The sequence below is a fragment of the Somniosus microcephalus genome, chromosome 18 (genome assembly GCF_052327205.1).
Source record: "Somniosus microcephalus isolate GS21.2 chromosome 18, FLI_Smic_1.0, whole genome shotgun sequence".
Lineage (NCBI taxonomy): Eukaryota > Metazoa > Chordata > Chondrichthyes > Squaliformes > Somniosidae > Somniosus > Somniosus microcephalus.
The window spans coordinates 7,764,212-7,782,897 of NC_141004.1; the positions used below are offsets into that span (position 1 = coordinate 7,764,212).

At 46.3% G+C, this 18,686-nt stretch overlaps 1 protein-coding gene across 1 annotated transcript in view; it reads left to right on the forward strand.

The window, feature by feature from the left end:
- The first annotated feature begins 1,236 nt into the window (after positions 1-1,236).
- Positions 1,237-18,686, forward strand: part of LOC147105002 (leucine-rich repeats and immunoglobulin-like domains protein 2) — a 121,334-nt gene continuing 103,884 nt past the window's right edge. The window contains exon 1 of the mRNA XM_086011002.1: positions 1,237-1,633. Within this exon, the coding sequence (XP_085867128.1) occupies positions 1,452-1,633 (182 nt within the window). The 5' untranslated portion in view covers positions 1,237-1,451. The remainder of the gene's footprint in view (positions 1,634-18,686) is intronic.

Genomic DNA, 18,686 nt, shown 5'->3' on the forward strand with positions numbered 1-18,686 from the left:
CACAGCCGATTTTAGTATCATCTGCAAACTTCTTAATCATACCCCCTATATTCAAGTCTAGATCATTGAAATATACCACAAAAAGCAAGGGACCTAGTACTGAGCCCTGCGGAACCCCACTGGAAACAGCCTTCCAGTCACAAAAACACCCATCAACCATTACCCTCTGCTTCCTGTCTCCGAGCCAGTTTTGAATCCAACTTGCCACTTTGCCCTGGATCCCATGGGCTTTTAACTTCATGACCAGTCTGCCATGTGGAACCTTATCAAAAGCCTTGCTAAAGTCCATATACACTACATCAAACGCACTACCCTCATCTACCCTCCTTGTTACCTCCTCAAAAAATTTAAGTTTGTCAGACACGACCTTCCCTTGACAAATCCTTGCTGACTATCCTTGATTAATCCGTGTCTTTCTAAATGAAGATTTACCCTGTCGTTCAGATTTCTTTCCAATAATTTTCCCACCACCTAGGTTAGGCTGTAATTACTCGGTCTATCCCTTTCTCCCTTTTTAAACAAGGGTACCACATTAGCTGTCCTCCAGCACCACACCTGAAGCCAGAGAGAATGAAAGCCTTTCCTGTGAATGAAAGTGAGGGGCTTTTCATTTGGTCCTTTGACCACCACATGTGTTGTGTGAGCTGTTGAATGGAAGTCCGGTGAGACCATGTCCTTCCCCTTTAAGAGAGCAGCGGCACCGCCCCTGTATGATTGACGTTAGGCTCAGCCAATCGGAGACCGTGGCGTCTCAGGGGCCGGGGGGGTCCAACTGGAGCGTGTCCAGTGACGTAAATTGACTGACGTTAACTCTACCCAATAGCGCCGCGGCTGGGCCGGCCGGGACTGTCCAATGGTGGCGGGGCGGAGGTGGGGCCAATGGAGGCGGTTGACTGACATTGACGCTGACCAATAACGAAGCGGAGCGGGCTGGGACTGCCCAATGGCGACGGGGCAGAGGCAGGACCTGTGGAGGCGGATGACTGACGTTGAGGCTGACCAATAGCAATGCGGAGTGGGCCGGCTCTGTCCAATGGCGGCGGGGCTGAGGCGGGGCCTGGGACGGGCACATTGAGTGACGTGGATACTAACCAATAGCAATGCGGGTTGCGGGTCGGGCCTGACCAATGGAGGCAGGGCTGAGGCGGGGCTTGTGGAGGCGGTTGACTGACGTTGACGCTGACCAATAGCGACGCGGAGAGGGGGCCGGGACTAACCAATGGTGGCGGCGCGAGGGCGGGGCGCTAAGAATGGGCGCTTTGTGTCGGCGGCCAAATGCGCTGCTCCGAGCGGCCGAGCTCGGGCGATAAGGCCTCGGAGTCAGAGTGCGAGTGTGACCGGCGTGTCTTCATAGCTTTAACCTCCCCCAGCAACCCATCCCCTGTCCGCCATTTGGTGTGCGGTGCCAGCGGTGAGGGGAGTTTGTTGTTGTTGTCGGTGGTGGGTCTAAGATGGCGGCGGCGGGGCCCGGACTCCGGTCGCTATGGGCCGCCGCCGCTCTGCTCCTGGCCTCCTCCTCCCTCTCGGCCTGGACCTGCCCCCCGCCTTGCTCCTGCACGGACTTCCTGGCGGACTGCAGCAGGCGCCTGGCGGCCACCGTTCCTCACCACCTTCCCGCATGGGTCACGCAACTGTGAGTATGGGCGAAGGGTGGGCGGGGAAACAAACCGGGGGCGCGGGAGGGCCCGGCACACACACACTGCATCAGCCAGGGTCCTGGCTCAGAGCGGAGAAAGACACACTTGCAATTCTATAGCGCCTTTCACAACCTCAGGACGTCCCGAAGCGTTTCACAGCCAATGAAGTACTTTTTTGAAGTGTAGTCACTCTGTTGTAATGTAGGAAACGCAGCAGCCAATTAGTGCACAGCAAGCTCCCACAAACAGCAATGTGATAATGACCAGATAATCTGTTTTAGTGATGTTGGTTGAGGGATAAATATTGGCCCAGGACACTGGAGAGAACTCCCCTGCTCTTCTTCGAAATAGTGCCATGGGATCTTTTACGTCCACTTGACAGCACCCTCCGACAGTGCGGCGCTCCCTCAGCACTGCCCCTCCGACAGTGCGGCGCTCCCTCAGCACTGCCCCTCCGACAGTGCGGCGCTCCCTCAGCACTGCCCCTCCGACAGTGCGGCGCTCCCTCAGCACTGCCCCTCCGACAGTGCGGCGCTCCCTCAGCACTGCCCCTCCGACAGTGCGGCGCTCCCTCAGCACTGCCCCTCCGACAGTGCGGCGCTCCCTCGGCGCTGCACTGGAGTGTCGGTCTAGATTTTGTGCTCAAGTCTCTGGAGTGGGACTTAAACCCACAACCTTCTGACTCGTAGGCGAGGGTGCTACTCACTTAAGCACAACTGACAATAACTGCACCCTGATGACACACCGACCCTCTCCATTCATCTTAAAATGATTAATTGCAACTAAAATAACATTCACAAAATATCATTTGCAAGCTTATTCAGTTTGCAATGGAAAAAATAGCCCAAACCCCTCTTTTCCTGTAATAAAAACAGAATTTGCATTATTCGAAACCCTTCCATCACCAAATAAGTGGCTCTGTTCAATTGTTGCAACTGAAATATTATTTGCAAAGTTATTTGATTTGCAATTTGCATGCAATCGTGGAATGGGATGCCTGCAATGATTAAACGCCCCATCCTGTAATAAAAACAGAAATTGCATTATTTTAGCCCCCCTCCAAACTAGTGGCTGTGCTCTCTCGTCTTTTAAAAATGAATCCCATTTATTTCCCAGTTGCAGGTTCTGCCATAAATCAAATGAATCCTGGCCAGCAGCTGTCATGATGCACTCGTAAAGTTTTATGATCTGGCCGACTCCCCTGGTGGTGATTTGATTTCCCAGTGTTGGCTCTTCATGAACACATCCTGATACTTTCCCACCCCCCTATCATTGTTAAAGTGCAGTTAGGTCCTTGTGGGTACGGTAAATGGGCTCTAATTGCTATGATTTGGAACTCATTGCCTAAGGGAAGTGGAAGTGGAAGCAGATACAGTAGTAACTTTCAAAAGAGAATTGTGTGTGTATATACTTAAAAAGGAAAATTTTGCAGGGCTGTGGGGAAAGAGCAGCGGAGTGGGACTAACTGGAGAGCTCTTTCAAAGAGCTGGCACAGGCACGATGGGCTGAATGGCCTCCTATGCTCTGCAATCCGTCAGGTTTGTTCTGATCGGTCCATGTAGGTTTTTGCAGGACAACAGTACTTCCCAGAATATTGGGGCATTTAACCAGGGCAGATGTCAAATGACCTTTCTACTCTCGGGTTCTATGAATAGTTCCAGAGTGGGCACATTTGTGTCTCAAACTGAATACAGGGAGTGCATTTTTTGATTATTCCATCTGGATGCATTTTTTTCATATTTAACACACAGTTGCTCGTCAGAAGTTGTTTGTTGATTATTTATTTGTGTGTGCCTGTATCTTTAACTTGCACTTATATAGCATCTCGTATCATGTCCAAAGCATTTCACATCGAATCATCAAAATTTACAGCACAGGAGGAGGCCATTCGGCCCATCGTGTCTGTGCCGGAAACGTCCTGTTCCCTGACCGGGAATCTAACCCGGGCCGCGGGCGTGAGTGTCGAATCATAACCACTAGACCACCAGGGAAGCTGCAAATCCTTTGTATTGCATTTGAAGTACGCTCACTGTGGTTGTGTGGGCAAATGTGTCCCTCAAACAGGAATGAAGTGAATTGTTTTCATGGTTGAGGGATAAATTTTGGCCAGGGTCTGTTAACAGTTTACTTGCAGTTTGATTTTCAGTAATTAGTTCACATTGACTAAGTGAATGTTGTTTTTTTTTGATAGAGAAATTGTGAGTTTTGTCTCGGAGTATGAGTCTCCTAAAGTAAAACCGTTTATTAGCGTGTAGATTTGGCCCATTTGCTACTCTTTTTATTGACTACCTCGATTCAGATTCTGTTCAGTCATGCAGGCTTAAGGCCCCAGCCTTTATTTCATCAGTCTTGTGCTGAGATGGTTTAGACGGAGGTTCGAGTACTACAATTTGTCTTCACATATCTGGTTAGGAAAAGCAAAGTTGGGCAGAGTTCCTGCTCCTGATCACTATCCAGTTACCTTGCCAGGCGGGAGTGTGGATGTTTAATGTGGACAGGATCTGGTTCTGTATGATGCCCACCACAGTCAGATGTTCTGCCGCTCTCCAGAATGGTCAATTGGATGAGGTACCGGTAGGATGACTAGTGCTCACTGAACTATACTTGTTTTCATTCATGGTACAGGTGATGTAGTGATGCTGACATCCTGCTCTGGGCTGAAATATATCACTGCCAGATCTTTCTCTCCCCGTAGCACCCCTGGCTGTGATTGGCTAACTTGGCACAGAGCAGTGATAGAATCTGGGATCTTGCTGGTCTGTTTTGGCACAGTTACTCATTGGACACACTCCGTCTTTGAAATAGAATGACTTTTAAACACCAATAAATGGTAAGAAAGAAAAACCGTGCTTTTACCACGTGCCTTTCACGACCCGAGGATGTCCCAAAGTGCTTTACAGCCAATGAAGTACTGTTGAAATGTAGGTGCTGTTGTAATGTAGGTAAACACAACAGCCAATTTGTGCACAGCAAGCTCCCACAAACAGCAATGAGATAATTCAGAAAAAGCCAGACCTTGCAGGAGTGAAATTAGGAAACGCTTCTACACACAGAGGGTGGTACTCTATGAAAGTTTGGAACTCTCTTCTGCAAACGGCAACTGATGCTAGATCACTTTTTAATTTTAAATCTGAGATTGATAGATTTTTGTTAACCAAAGGTATTAAGGGATTAATGGGCCAAAAGTGGGTATATGGAGTTAGGTCACAGATCAGCCATGATCTCATTGAATGGCTGAACAGGCTCGAGGGGTTAAATGGCCTCCTCCTGTTCCTATGTCCCCAATGACCGGCTAACCTGTTTTTTAGTGATTTTGGTTAAGGGGTGAATATTGGCTAGGAGAAAAGTCTAAAATTTGTAAGTTGCACCCCCAATATGGAGCCCTAAACCCGACAGAAATGGGTGAGCTGATCGACTTTTATCATGCATGTATTGAGAAGCCCTTCAGAAGGGTTATTTTTAAGTAGACTTATGGACTGGGTTTTTTTCTTGTGCAATCGCCAGCTTGAGATTTTCCTGCCCATTAAAATGAACTGGCGGAGGGGAGATCACAGGCTGGCGAGTGGGAAATCGTGGCCATTGGAGGGTGCGGTTTGTTGGAGCACTGGCTTGTTGCACCGCGGCAAAGTGGGAGGTGGGTGAATATTGCATCTCAACAACTTGCATTTATATAAGCGCCTTTTAACATAGTAAGACGTCCCAAGGCGCTTCACAGGAACGTTATCAAGCAAAATTTGACATTGAGCTACGTAAGGCGATATTAGGGCAGGTGACCAAAAGCTTGGTCAGTGTTAGATATTAAGGAGCATCTTAAAGGTGGAGAGGTTTAGGGAGGGAATCCCGGAGCTTAGGGCCATGGCAGCTGAAGGCACGGCCGCCAATGGTGGAGCGATGAAAATCAGGGATGCGCAAGAGGTTAGAATTGGAGGAGTGCAGCTACCTTGGAGGGTTGTAGGGCTGGAGGAGGTTACAGAGATAGGGAGGGGGCGAGGCCCTGGAGGGATTTGAAAACAAGGATGAGAATTTTAAAATCAGTCCTCCTCGGAAGAAAGTTCAGAGTCTGGACACCTGGGCTGCTTTCCGTAATTCCCTGCGGCTGGTTCAAGCACGGCATTGGCGGAGGCCTTGAAGCAGGCCACGTACGTGGTGTATTGCCCAGGCCATGCAGCACGAGAACAAAAGGAGAGGTTGAACATACTAAACTACAAAATCTAGGAAAACTCATACAGTACCTCACTAAAAATCCGCTGATACAGTTTCCAGTGTGCACTGCTTGGGATTTGATTGTTATGAAGCTGTTCTTGGAAATCTAACAAAAAACTGTCTCTGGATTTGTGGTCTGGCCTTGCCAGTGCGGAGCTAAGATTTTGCTTTGGTTATTGTCGCTGTGAGCTGCGCTTTGTTCTGCGCGGACTGTTTCTTTTAATGCGCAGTTCCTGCCGGTGAGCAGCCTGCGTGGGACTCTGAAGATTGCTGCGTGGCCCTGCAGCTTAGAGGCAACATTGGTTATGGTAAATAGAAATCTGGTACTGCATTAGTAAAACGTGATTCCTCCTTTAATGGTGATGGATTCTTGTGCATAGAATGCATGTGTCACCTCCATTGGGGCTCTTTTTTTAAGCCGAAACAGAGACGAGTGTATCATATTTCACTGATCATCGCGATCGCAAGATACTGTAATTACCGATTTAGACCATTTAACCCATATTAGTGCATCTAGAAGCACCATTCAGTCCTCCTATTGTAGTGTCCCTAAAATGCATCCGGGGTTTTCGCCTCCACCACTACCAGGAAGTTAATTCTAAGCGTTGATCATTTTGTACATGAAGTAAAAGCCTCCTGATACCAGTCCTAAAGTTACTTTTTACTGGTTTAAATCTGCGTCCCCTTGTTCTACTCCTACAATTTAATTTAAAGTAATATTCTGGATTTACCTTTCCCCATACTGTTTACAGCACAGAAACATTTGGCCCGACTGGTCTATGCCGGTGTTTGTGCTCCACACGAGCCTCCTCCCACCCTACTTCATCTCACCCCATCGACATATCTTTAGACATTCCTTTCTCCCTCATGTACTTGCCTAACTTCCCTTTAAATGCTATTCACCTCAACTACTCCACATGGTAGTGAGTTCCACATTCTCACCACTCTGAGTAAAGAAGTTTCTGATTGGGTTTGTTAGTGACTATCTTCTATTTATGGCCCCTGGTTTGGGACACTTTCTCTTGCCCCCACACCCCCCCCCCCCCCCCCCCCCCCCACATCTACCCTGTCGCACCCTTTCAGAATTTTAAAGATCAGGTCGCCTCTCAGTCTTCTCTTTCCTAGAGAAAAGAGGCCCAGCCTGTTCAGTGTTTCCTGATAGTTGTACCTTGTACATCTTTTTTGCACTTTCCCCAGTGCTTATATATTTTTGTAATATGGAGACCAGAACTGTGCGCAATACTCTTAAATGTGGCCTAACCGCGGTTCTATGTAATAACACAACGTCTCTGCTGTTCAATTCTATTCCTCTAGAAACCTGTACTATCTTGTATCCCTCCATAATATCACCTCTTGGGTGTCTCCTTTCTAGGCTGGAAAGCCCGAGTCTTTCCTCGTAACTCAGACCCCTGATACCAGTGGTCAGCCTTGTGGCTCTGCTCCGCACCGACTCCAACGCTTGAATGTGGCCCTTGTTTCTCGGCAACCAGAACCGGTCACAGAACCGAAGGTGCGGTCTGACCGGAGCATCATCCAGTTTGATCATCACTTCCTCTAGACTTGTACTGTTCTGACTGTGTAATTCAGACCTTTGATTGCTGCTCTGTATTTGTTGGACGTGTCAGAAGGTCGTGGGTTCAAGTCCCACTCCAGAGACTTGAGCACAAAGAATCCAGACTGACTCTCCAGTGCAGTACTGAGGGAGCGCTGCACTGTCAGAGGGGCAGTACTGAGGGAGCGCTGCACTGTCAGAGGGGCAGTACTGAGGGAGCGCTGCACTGTCAGAGGGGCAGTACTGAGGGAGCGCCGCGCTGTCGGAGGGGCAGTACTGAGGGAGCGCTGCACTGTCAGAGGTGCTGTTTTTCAGATGAGACGTTAAACCAAGGCCCCGTCTACACTCTCAGGTGGACGTAAAAGATCCCCTGGCACTATTTCGAAGAACGCAGGAGTTCTCACCGGTGTCCCGGGCCAATATTTATCCGTCAGCCAACATCACTAAAACAGATTATCTGGCCATTATCGCATTGCTGTTTGAGGGCGCTTGCTGTGTGGGAATTGGCTGCCGTGTTTCTTACATTACATTCTTGCATTACATTACTTTACATTACAACAGTGACTACACTTTAAAAAGTACTTCATTGGCTGTAAAGGGCTTTGGGACGTCTGGTGGTCGTGAAAGGCGCTATAGAAATCCAAGTCTTTTTTCTTTCTTTAGTGCCGAGTCTACGAAGACTCCCAAATCTTTCTCCATTTCATCCATGGCTATTTCACCACTGTCCACGTGTGTCTGACATTAACCCTTTGTGCAGATTACAAGTGAAGATGGAAATATTTACAGTAGTCACAATTTACAATTTTATAAAAATGACATTAAATCTTTAAGCATTTAAAATGTCCTCGTCGCTTTCTGTTTCAAAAGTTCCAGTATAGCTTGTTTCGCTGAAACAATTGAAATCTGATAGGAAAAAGCAGATTTTTTTCTGGACCGTGGAATATTTACTGTGTAATTATAGGTGACGGTTTTATGCTGCGTTGCCGCAATATTTTTTGGTTGCACTTCTTGAAGGATTCGGAAGCCGCAGTGTTTTATTTGTGTGTAGAGGCATGTTTGTTGCGGTGTTAATCAGAGCTTGTTAAACACAAGCTGTAGTTCTAATTTCAGCCGAACTTCACAAGGTTAAATGACACGTCTTCTATCATTGGTCATGTGCAACATAGTGTCTTGTTACACAGTGAAAATAACCATCAATGGCCCTCTTATTGTGCAGAGCGATTATTAATTTAAAAGCAGAATTAGTTGACGTGTTTGTGCAGGATGGCCTGCTGATTCAGCAAATGTATGATTTGTTTAAAATTAATCTGGCACCGTTTCAAGTGAATGCCAGTTATTTGATGTGATGTGCAGATGACTCATTCTCTCAATCTCCTACCTGAGGATTGTTTGTGCTTTTCTATCCCCTCAGTAAAATAATGAGACTTCAGCGATTGTCAGCTTGACCTATACTGCTGTGGTACTCCCAACTACCCGTAGCACAAGACTCCTGAGTGGAGAGGTGCTGGAGTGTGCAGTGAGTGAGGAAATGTTCCCGTTCCGTGCAACTCCCACCTGATTGTTCTGGACTGATCTTTGGCTAATATCATCGGCCGCCCATCGTTGGAGCTCCTGCGACTGTTCTCAACCCTTACGGCAGGGGCTTGAACCCTGGTGCTGAGACTGTCCACGGTTGCTCTTTTGTTGACTTGTTCTGCACTGCAGCTGTGTCACAGCCTGCAGGTTGTGAATGCCATTGGTTGATACAAGGATTAGCTCCTCCGCCTTTCGATGGCATTTCCTCCATCAAGGGTCCCACTCCCCGCCTCCAGGTGCTCATCCGGAACCTGGTTCCCAGTCACAGGTAGTACTACTGTCCCCTGTCATTACTGTAGCAGGTTTTAACACCTGACCTGACTCCATTGGCTAAGGACACGGAGGCATTTATTTCCATATCGGATCTCATGTTGTAACAGAGTTATGTAACAAAGTCTTGCAAAAGCACTCTTGACATGAAGCTGAACTCCTCTGAGTATAGTCCTAAATATATCCCTTTCCTATTGGCCTTAGTGGTTCCTTTGAGCAGGTTCCCTCATCGTCATTCCATTAGCCTCTGTGAATTGACTTTAAGGTCCTCATTTGCTTTAAAAGTCTTCCATGATCTTGCTCCAACCTACTTTTGCAATCTCCTCCAGACTTTCATCTTTGCATGGACCTGCCACTGCACCATAACAGCAATATAAGCCACTGCCCTGTGCAGTGTTCTCCTGGGATCCCTGTGCCTTGCCGTCTCCCTCCCCACCTTCAAAAACCACTTTGAGGCCCTTCCCTTCAGTCATGCCTTCAATCCCTACCTTAACTCTTCCTTGCTTCCTCCTCGTGTTTATCTGTGCAGCACTATAGAAATCAAATTGTTTAGACCAATTTTTTTAAGTAAATATTAAAAAGGTGTTGAATGTTCTATGTATTAGAGTTGATGTTTTTAAAGTGATGTATAATTTAACAGCCTAGGTGTTAATTTATGTAAATAGCATCAGAAACCTTTATTATATTTTCAGGCTTTTGGTAATTATCAAGTATAAAGTCAATTGACGGAAATAAAAGTCGAGAAGCTCAAACTCTACTAGAAGCAAGGTGGTTCAGGGGAAATCTAATTGAGATAAAATATTAAATAATCTAGAGAAGGCAAACTTAATATTATTTCCAGGTAAATGGGGGAAGGGGATCTAAATTTACATTAGTGCAAAGTACATTTAAAACTGCTATTGAAAGGAATTTCTTTAATGAGGAAGAAATGCTTGGAAAAATCTGCCAGGCTGGGTAATAGAGACAAAAAAAAGATTGGGGGATGTGCAAAATGCTAAAATAGGAGATGCAGGGTGTAGTGTATGTACCCGTCTACCTTTAAGAGAACTATTGTATGTAACCGTTCACCTTTAAGAGAACTATTTTAGGTGTGGCACTACTTTGTTTGGCTTCTGTATACGGTAATACCGACGGTGACCACACCAGTATATAAGTGTTGTGCCAGGAGTTATTGGGCAGATTCGCCCTGACCTTCGAATAGTAAAGTCCTGTTTTAAGTTACTCTTGGAGTCTGTGCATTAATTAACTAAACAACCCACAGACTTTACAGTGGCGACGAGTCCGATCGTACCCTGCGGCAACAATAATTCCGAAGCAGTTAACGAGCGTCGAGAAGAGGCAACCGCCCTCGTCATTCTGCTGGGAGAAAACTCGAGTCTGCAGAGCTGGAAAGGAGGAAGAATTCAGAGACAAAGACTTCCATCAGCAACAGGCACTGACTGTCCCTTCTGCCACGGTGAGGAGTGAGCCGATCAGCACGAGAAGCAAGGCGGCCACGGTGACTGTGAGTAAGGGAAAAGTAAAAAGAATAACCGGAGGATAAGGGCGGTGCACTCGACCACGGTCGAGGGGGAAAGGAGCCGGACAGAAGTCGGGCCCAGAGGCGCTGAGACTGGGGCAGCGTGGAGCAAGGAAGCCGCGGTACAGACAGGCTGGGGACGCAACGGCGTCGTGAGACAGCTAGACCGCGACCGGCGAAAAAGGCCGGGCAGCGACCGAAGCCACGAAGCGCTGCGACCGGGAGCGTAGGCGCGGGAAGATATAAAAACTCAGCCGCAGCTGGGGAGGGAAGCACCGGACTGCGAGACGGCTGGGAGAGGCGTTTGGGAGCCGAGCGGGAGAGGCAGAGCCGACCAAGGGAGACTGCGCGAGAGCCAGTCCAGCGGCTGAAACTGTTCTCCGTCAACGGGGTGTACCCAGCGCCGGTAGAGCCGAGAGAGTGGGAGAGAGACCGAGCCCGAGCAAGGGGAACTGAGCGAGAGCCAGCCCAGCGGCTGAACCTGTTCGCCGTCAACGGGGTGTACCCAGCGCCGGTTGCCTTGCCGAGAAAAGGGAAAGCACTGAAGCCGACGCGCAGGCTGTGAATCTGAAAGCCAGCGGCCGTCGCCTGTGGGGGAAAGTGTACCCCTCCCGCTAGGGAAGAAACGTGGGAAGCCGCCATTAGGCGGGGAAGAAGACAGAAGCGGGAAACCGCCATTGAAGTGGGCGGGGAGAGAAGATAAGCGCGGGAAACCGCCATTTTCGCGGGAAAACCGCCATCTTAGGAAAAAAAAAATAAGTTAAAGAAATAATTCGGGGTGTTATCAGAAAGAGAGGAAGATGCCTAAACGTGGTAACATCAACGATTTTAATGCCAAGGTAGAAGACTGGGCCACGTACGTGGAACGCATCGAGATCTATTGTGAGGCCAATAAAATAGAAGATGACAAAGCTATAACCTTGCTAAACTCGATGGGCGCGAAGACATACGGGCTCTTGAAGCATCTACTATCACCAGCTAAACCGGCGGATCAGACTTTCGATGATATTGTGGCTGTTCTGAAGGATCACTTGAACCCCACACCGTTGATGTTGGCGGAACGATTCAAAGTCTATGCGAGAACGCAACGGAAAGACGAAAGCAACGCAGAATACTTGGTCGAACTGCGTAGACTAGTGAAATACTGCCAGTTTGGAGGGAATCTGACAGGGGCATTGCGAGACAAGTTCGTGTGCGGGTTGGCAAAGGAAGGAACGCAAAAGCGACTACTCGAAGAGAACGACCTTACACTTGACAGGGCTGTCCTTATTGCAGCATCGCACGAAGCCGCAGCGAAGGGAACTGCGGAAATGTAGCTAAAGACAGCAGCACTAAGTGTGGATCAAATTACCTCGACAACAACAAAATGCTATCGTTGTGGGAAGACAACACACGACCAGAACCAATGCTGGTTTAAGAACCAGGAATGTAGGAAATGTGGCAAACTGGGTCACATAGCTAAGGTATGCCGGTCAGGGAAGAAGACCAACAAACAAAGGACCAACAACCAAAGGAAGCCATCACAGGAAAAGTACAACAAGGTACACAAGGTGGCTGAGAAGAGTTCAGACGAACAGAATTCAGACTCGGACCCAAACGGCCAGGAGCTGGGTAGTCTGAGAATTCACAACGTGAGTAAGGAAGCTGACCTACAAACTATCTGGGTCATGCTAAAAATAGCTGGAATCCAAGTGAAAATGGAGTTGGACACTGAATCAGCTCTATCAGTCATAAATCGAAGGGATTACCACCGGCTATTCTCACATATACCCTTAAGAGATACCAAGTTCGTATTGCAGACATACACGGGGCATAAAGTATACCCCATGGGAAAGATAAGAGTCAAAGTGAGAGATAGGGGTAAAGAACACCCAAGAATGAACTTATACGTACTACATGAGGGAGGACCACCACTTCTAGGACAGGAGTGGATCAAGAAAATAGACATGGAATGGCACTATCTAAAAGCCATAACGAGTGAGGACTCGGTGCAGACAATCAGCTCAGATTCTGAAACGGATGACGATAAGACCAACCCAAATATGAAAGACAAGGCTGAAATGGACTTGCCGACGAAGGTTGGAAAAACGAAGGCATGCATAAAGGCTTATGCTCCAGAGAAGAACAAAGTTTCAGAGCAGAACTCCACCGAACAACGACAACCTAGTTTGACAGAAAATTCTGAGCCTGTTCAAGTTACGGACATATCCATGACGGAAGAACACCGAGCTCGAACTCAAACTTATTTCAAATTACGACAACAATTAGAACAATTGAGTTACCGTCTCATACAAGAGATGAAAACAATGAAAAAGTTCTATGACACCGAATGGGAGAATCTGGAAAGACAACAGAAGCAGCTAGCTCAAGCAGAGAGCGACCATAGAGCCATCGTGACCAATTACCGATCACATCTCCCTTATGCTGTTCAGGAGTTAGAATATTTGCAGGAAGAAGCAAATGAAGAGGAATCCTCAGGAAGCCAGGATTTTATTCCAGTTCTTCTCTACGACTCCTTACAAGCAGAGTGTGAGAAGTTGAAAGAACAGTATGAACAGGCCCAGGCTACAATTCTGGAAGGGGTTAACTCGGCAACCTCCGAAAAGCTAGTTTCAGTGGAAGCATATGAGCAACTGAAGGTTGAACATGAGCAAGAAGTCCAAAGGCTGCAGGAAATTCTTGATGAGCTCAAGGCCAAGACAGACTCATCGGTAGAAGTTCCATCCATAGATGAGAAATTAGAGGTGAAAGACATGGCAGAACATGAAAGACAAGATGTACAAGAACTCATAAAAATATTAAAGGAAACCCAAGACAAATATGGGGCGGCAATGACCGAGATTCAACAACTTGAAGAACAGATTCAACTGGGAATCCGTTCAGTGGAAGAAAAGGGAACTGTAAGAAACAGAGACTGTAAGAATGGCCTCTGAACATGAGCTAGAGAGCATCAAGGCGCAACTTCTCCGAGCGCGGGAAGCCAAAGTACAAGAGGAAAAGGTGAAAGCATTGGAGGAAAAGGTGGATGAAATGGAGAAGACTCTGACCCACAGTGTTCCCGTGGAAGAGTTAACGGTCAGCCAACTCCTTCATATGCTGAAGGACAAGACTCTACAATGGGAACAATCTGAACACGAGCTTCAATCTTCAAAGGGAAGGAGTTCGGAGCTCTCAAAAGTTATGGAAATAGCTGAGGTTGCAACACAGATTTTACAGGGATGCCAAAAGTACGCTGAATCACGTCAATGTGAACAGAATGTTGAAACAGCTGCTCCAGTAGAAGGATTGAATAGCCTGATCAATCAATCCCCGAGGGAAGGGGAAGTGTTGAAATCACAAACGAGGTCATTAGTGAAGGATTTGCAGGAAACCCAGGAAGAGCGGGATGAATATGAACGCATGAAGAAGTCTCTTCAGGAAAGATGTCGAGGGAGGGAACAACAGTCGGCTAACGTCCAGTTGGGTACGGAAGAAGTAGCAGGCCCTCTCGCTAGACTAGCTCAGGACGACACCGAATATTACCATGACCTGTTGAGTGACACGGAATATTACGATGACTTGGTCTGCCCAGCTTGTGATGAAAACTCCCAAAGTGCAGAAATCAGGATGAAGCACTTAAAGTCTAAGGAACATAGAGAGATGGTGGCGCTACAGCTGGCAGCGGATAAGGGAGCCCCGAGAGTCTCCAAGAAGCAGAAAAGAAAAAGACGAAGCAGAAGACGATAACCATCTAAATCATTATCACTTCTATCAGATCATGCACGTGGGCCCTACAAAGGGGCCAAATCAGTTGGAAAGTAGGAAAAATTACCAAGGCAGTCCAGCTGTTTGTAAAAGTCAGCACTGCTGGTTCAGCAGGACGGAAGTTCAAGCTGTTAAGCCAAGGGAAAGACTATTGGATGAGTCACGCTAGAAATGTGAACCGGCTACACCACAGAGATGTTGTTCGGACCGAGTCAAGACCAGAGACTGAATCTGTGAACTGTTCCCGCAGAGACTGAATCTGTGAACTGTTTCCCGCAGAGACTATATCTGTGAATTGTTTTACATGAAGTTGATTATATGTTATGTTTAATGGGGAATAAGTATGTTGTAAGCTAAAAAGGGAGGATTGTAGTGTATGTACCCGTCTACCTTTAAGAGAACTATTGTATGTAACCGTTCACCTTTAAGAGAACTATTTTAGGTGTGGCACTACTTTGTTTGGCTTCTGTATACGGTAATACCGACGGTGACCACACCAGTATATAAGTGTTGTGCCAGGAGTTATTGGGCAGATTCGCCCTGACCTTCGAATAGTAAAGTCTTGTTTTAAGTTACTCTTGGAGTCTGTGTATTAATTAACTAAACAACCCACAGACTTTACACAGGGTACTAAGGGTTGAGGTTCAATCGCTCAATCCCTTTCTTTCTCGTCCTTTAATTTTTCTTGGATTTTTGGGTCCAGCGACCAAAAATTCCTCTCTTGGAGAGGTCCGAGTAACTTTGCAGGAGTCACTGTTTGATTTGATGCATTTCGCAGTGACTGCCTCTGCTACTGTAGAGTTGTGTATATTCTTTCTTCCCGCACTTCTCGTGTGTGACCCAACCGTGATGTTCCTGCAACAAATACTTTGTGGGGTTTGCCCGTCTAGAACAACTTAAAATATCCCACTGATAGGCACGTGTCCAGTTTGCCAAACCGTTCCTTGTGTGAATATAAAGGGCTCTGTATTAGTGTTTCAATGAGCCAGAAAGAACCTTAGCAATGTAACATTGCAGTGAAGCACATCGGTCTGAGCTGACTGTAGAAACAAGTACTTGTGCCAGTTTAACTTTCCTTCTATAAACTCAAAACACTAACATTTCAGAACTTGAATTGAATATTCTTTGGTACTGACCAGATACAATTCATCTGCCATTGAGCTTTTGCGGTGTGTACCGCGGTGTGTACCAGTATTGCAATAGAGTGGTAGCTTTCATGTGTCTCTTCTGCTCTCCTGAAAGTTACCACTCTGGTGCCTCTACAGCGCTCTCCTGCCGGCTTCCCATCTTCCACGCTCCATAAACTTCAGCTCATCCAAAATTCTGCTGCCCCGTCTCCTAAACTCGCGCTAAGTTCCACTCACCCATCACCCCTGTGTTCACTGACCTACATTGACTCCCGGTCCACCAACGCCACAAATTTAAAATTCTCACCCACATATTCAGATCCCTCCATAGCGTTGCCCCTCCTTCCCTCTGTAACCTTCTTCAGCCTACAACTCATTGAGAACTCTGCTTTCCTCCAACTCTGCCCTCTTGTGCGTCTCCCACTCGCTTCGCTCCACAACTGGTGGTCATGCCTTCAGCCGTCTAGGCCCTAAACTCTGGAATTGCATCCTTTAACATCTCTGCCTCTCCACCTTTTAAGACCCTACTTAAGACCTACCTCGTTGAGCAAGTTTTTAGTCATCCCTCCTAATATCTCCTTTGGCTCAGTGTCAATTTTGGTCTGATTATGCTCTTGGGAAATTTTCCTATTTTTAAAAGCACCGTATGAATGCAAGTTGTTTTAATTAGCTATAGGACTGATATTTGCGGACAGAAGCTTTTACATCCTTTATTAAAGTTCTCTGCAGTTTTACCAGTGTATTTTAAGTTTCTCTGAATAAGATTCATATTGATTACTGTGGAATAGTAGTGAAGAAAGTACAATTCAAATTATCATTTTATCTTTTGAATTTGAATACGAAATGAATGGGGAATGAACCAGAGCAGATGAGAAGTAAAAGTAGGGGAACATATAGGCAATAGTGACCATAATATAATACGCTTTAAGATGATAATTGAGAAGGACATAAGTATGACGAAAACCAGGTTAATAGATTGGAGAAAGACTGATTTTTGAGGGGCTGAGAATAGAACTTGGGGGGTGGGGTGGGGGGGAGAATTGGGCAACAACATTGGCAAACAACGATGTAGAACAGCAATGGGAAACATTTCAAACTGTTCAACAGAGTGCAGGAAAAATATATTCCGCTAAAAGGAAAGAACAACCTAAACAATAATGAGACTTCATGGATGAATAAAGTCATAAGGGAACAATTGAGGATAAAGAAAGAGGCATATATTAAGTACATAGACAGCAGGGGAGTGCATGATAAGGGAGAATACGAAAAGATTAGGAGAGAAGTCAAAAAAACAATCAGGGAGGCAGAGGATCTATGAAATTAAATTATCAAGGAACATAAAACAAAATAGTAAAATATTTTATAGGCACGTCAATAAAATAAAGGAACATTGGGATGGGAATAGGGCCATTAAGGGACAGAAAGCAGAGAGTAGGAGTGAAGGGTAGCTATTCACAGTGGTGTTCCACAAGGATCAGTGCTGGGACCACTGCTGTTCACAATTTACATTAATGATTTAGACTTTGGAGTCAAAAACACAATTTCTAAATTTGCAGATGACACCAAATTTGGGGGGGAGGGGTAGTCAATACTGAGGAGGACTGCAACAAATTACAGGAGGACATTAATAAACTTGCAGAAAGGGCATATAATTGGCAAATGAATTTCAACACAGATAAATGTGAGGAATTACATTTTGGTAGGAAGAATAGGGAGGCCACTTATCACTTGGAGGGTGCGAGTCTAGGTGGGGTAGAGGAACAAAGGGACCTCCGAGTACAAATACACAAATCACTAAAAGTTGTGACACAGGTTAGCAAAGCCAGAAAAGCAAACCAAACGCTAGGGTTTATTTCTAGAGGGATAGAATTGAAAAGTAGGGAAGTTATGCTAAACCTGTATCGAACCTTGGTTAGACCACACTTGGAGCACTGCGTACAGTTCTGGTCGCCATATTATAAAAAGGATATAGAGGCACTGGAGAGGGTGCAGAGAAGATTTACAAGGATGATGCCAGAAATGTGAGGGTATACATATCAGGAAAGGATGAACAGGCTGGGTCTCTTTTTTCTCTTGAAAAAAGAAGGCTGAGGGGTGACCTAATAGAGGTCTGTAAAATTATGAAAGGTTTTGATAGAGTGGACAGAGAGAGAATGTTTCCACTTGTGGGGAAGAGCATAACTAAAGGCCAACAACAAAAACTTGTATTTATGTAGTAAAACGTCCCAAGGCGCTGCACAGGAGTATTTGAAGACACAAAATTTGACACCGATCCACATAAGGATAAATTAGGGCAGGTGACCAAAAGCTTGGTCAAAGAGGGAGGTTTTAAGAAGCGTCTTAAAGGAGGAAACCGAGGTAGTGAGGCGGAGAGGTTTAGGCAGGGAATTCTGATAGACGGTTTCTTTACCTGTCCTATTACTATCTCGTCTCACCTTGAATATCTCTTAATGTCTCTTCTTTCATCCCCTCCCCCATTTCCCAGCCCCCCCCCCAAACTGCCTTTTGTTTCATTTCCTGCCTTTTTTTTCTCAGTTCTGTAGAAGGGTTTCGACCTGAAATGTTGACTCTATTTCTCTCTCCATGGATGTTGCCTGGCCGCCTGAGTTTTTCCAGCATTTTCTGTTGTTATTTCTGATAGACGGGGCCTTGGTTTAACGTCTCATCTGAAAGACGGCACTTCTGACAGTGCAGCACTCCCTCAGCATTGCACAGGAGTGTCGACCTAGATTTTTGTGCTCCATTCTCTGGATTATGTTAAAGGCCCTATCGTGCTACAGGAAACTTTTGATTTACCAGCAGCTAAATAACCGGAAATCTCGGTTAACCGGCAAAATTCAGGAGTAGGTTCAGGTAAGTTTTACTACTTGCCTTCCTCCATCTGTTGCTGTGCAAGGGTGTGGCTGTTGCTAAGCTACAGAGACGCTTGGAACTTTTGGCCATTGTTCTGAACCTGTTGCTAAGCAACAGGGTTTGTTGCTTCTTTTACTATAGCTTTTGGTTATCTGGAATTTTTGATGAACTGGCACCCCGTCGGTGCCGGATTTAAAAAAAAGTTT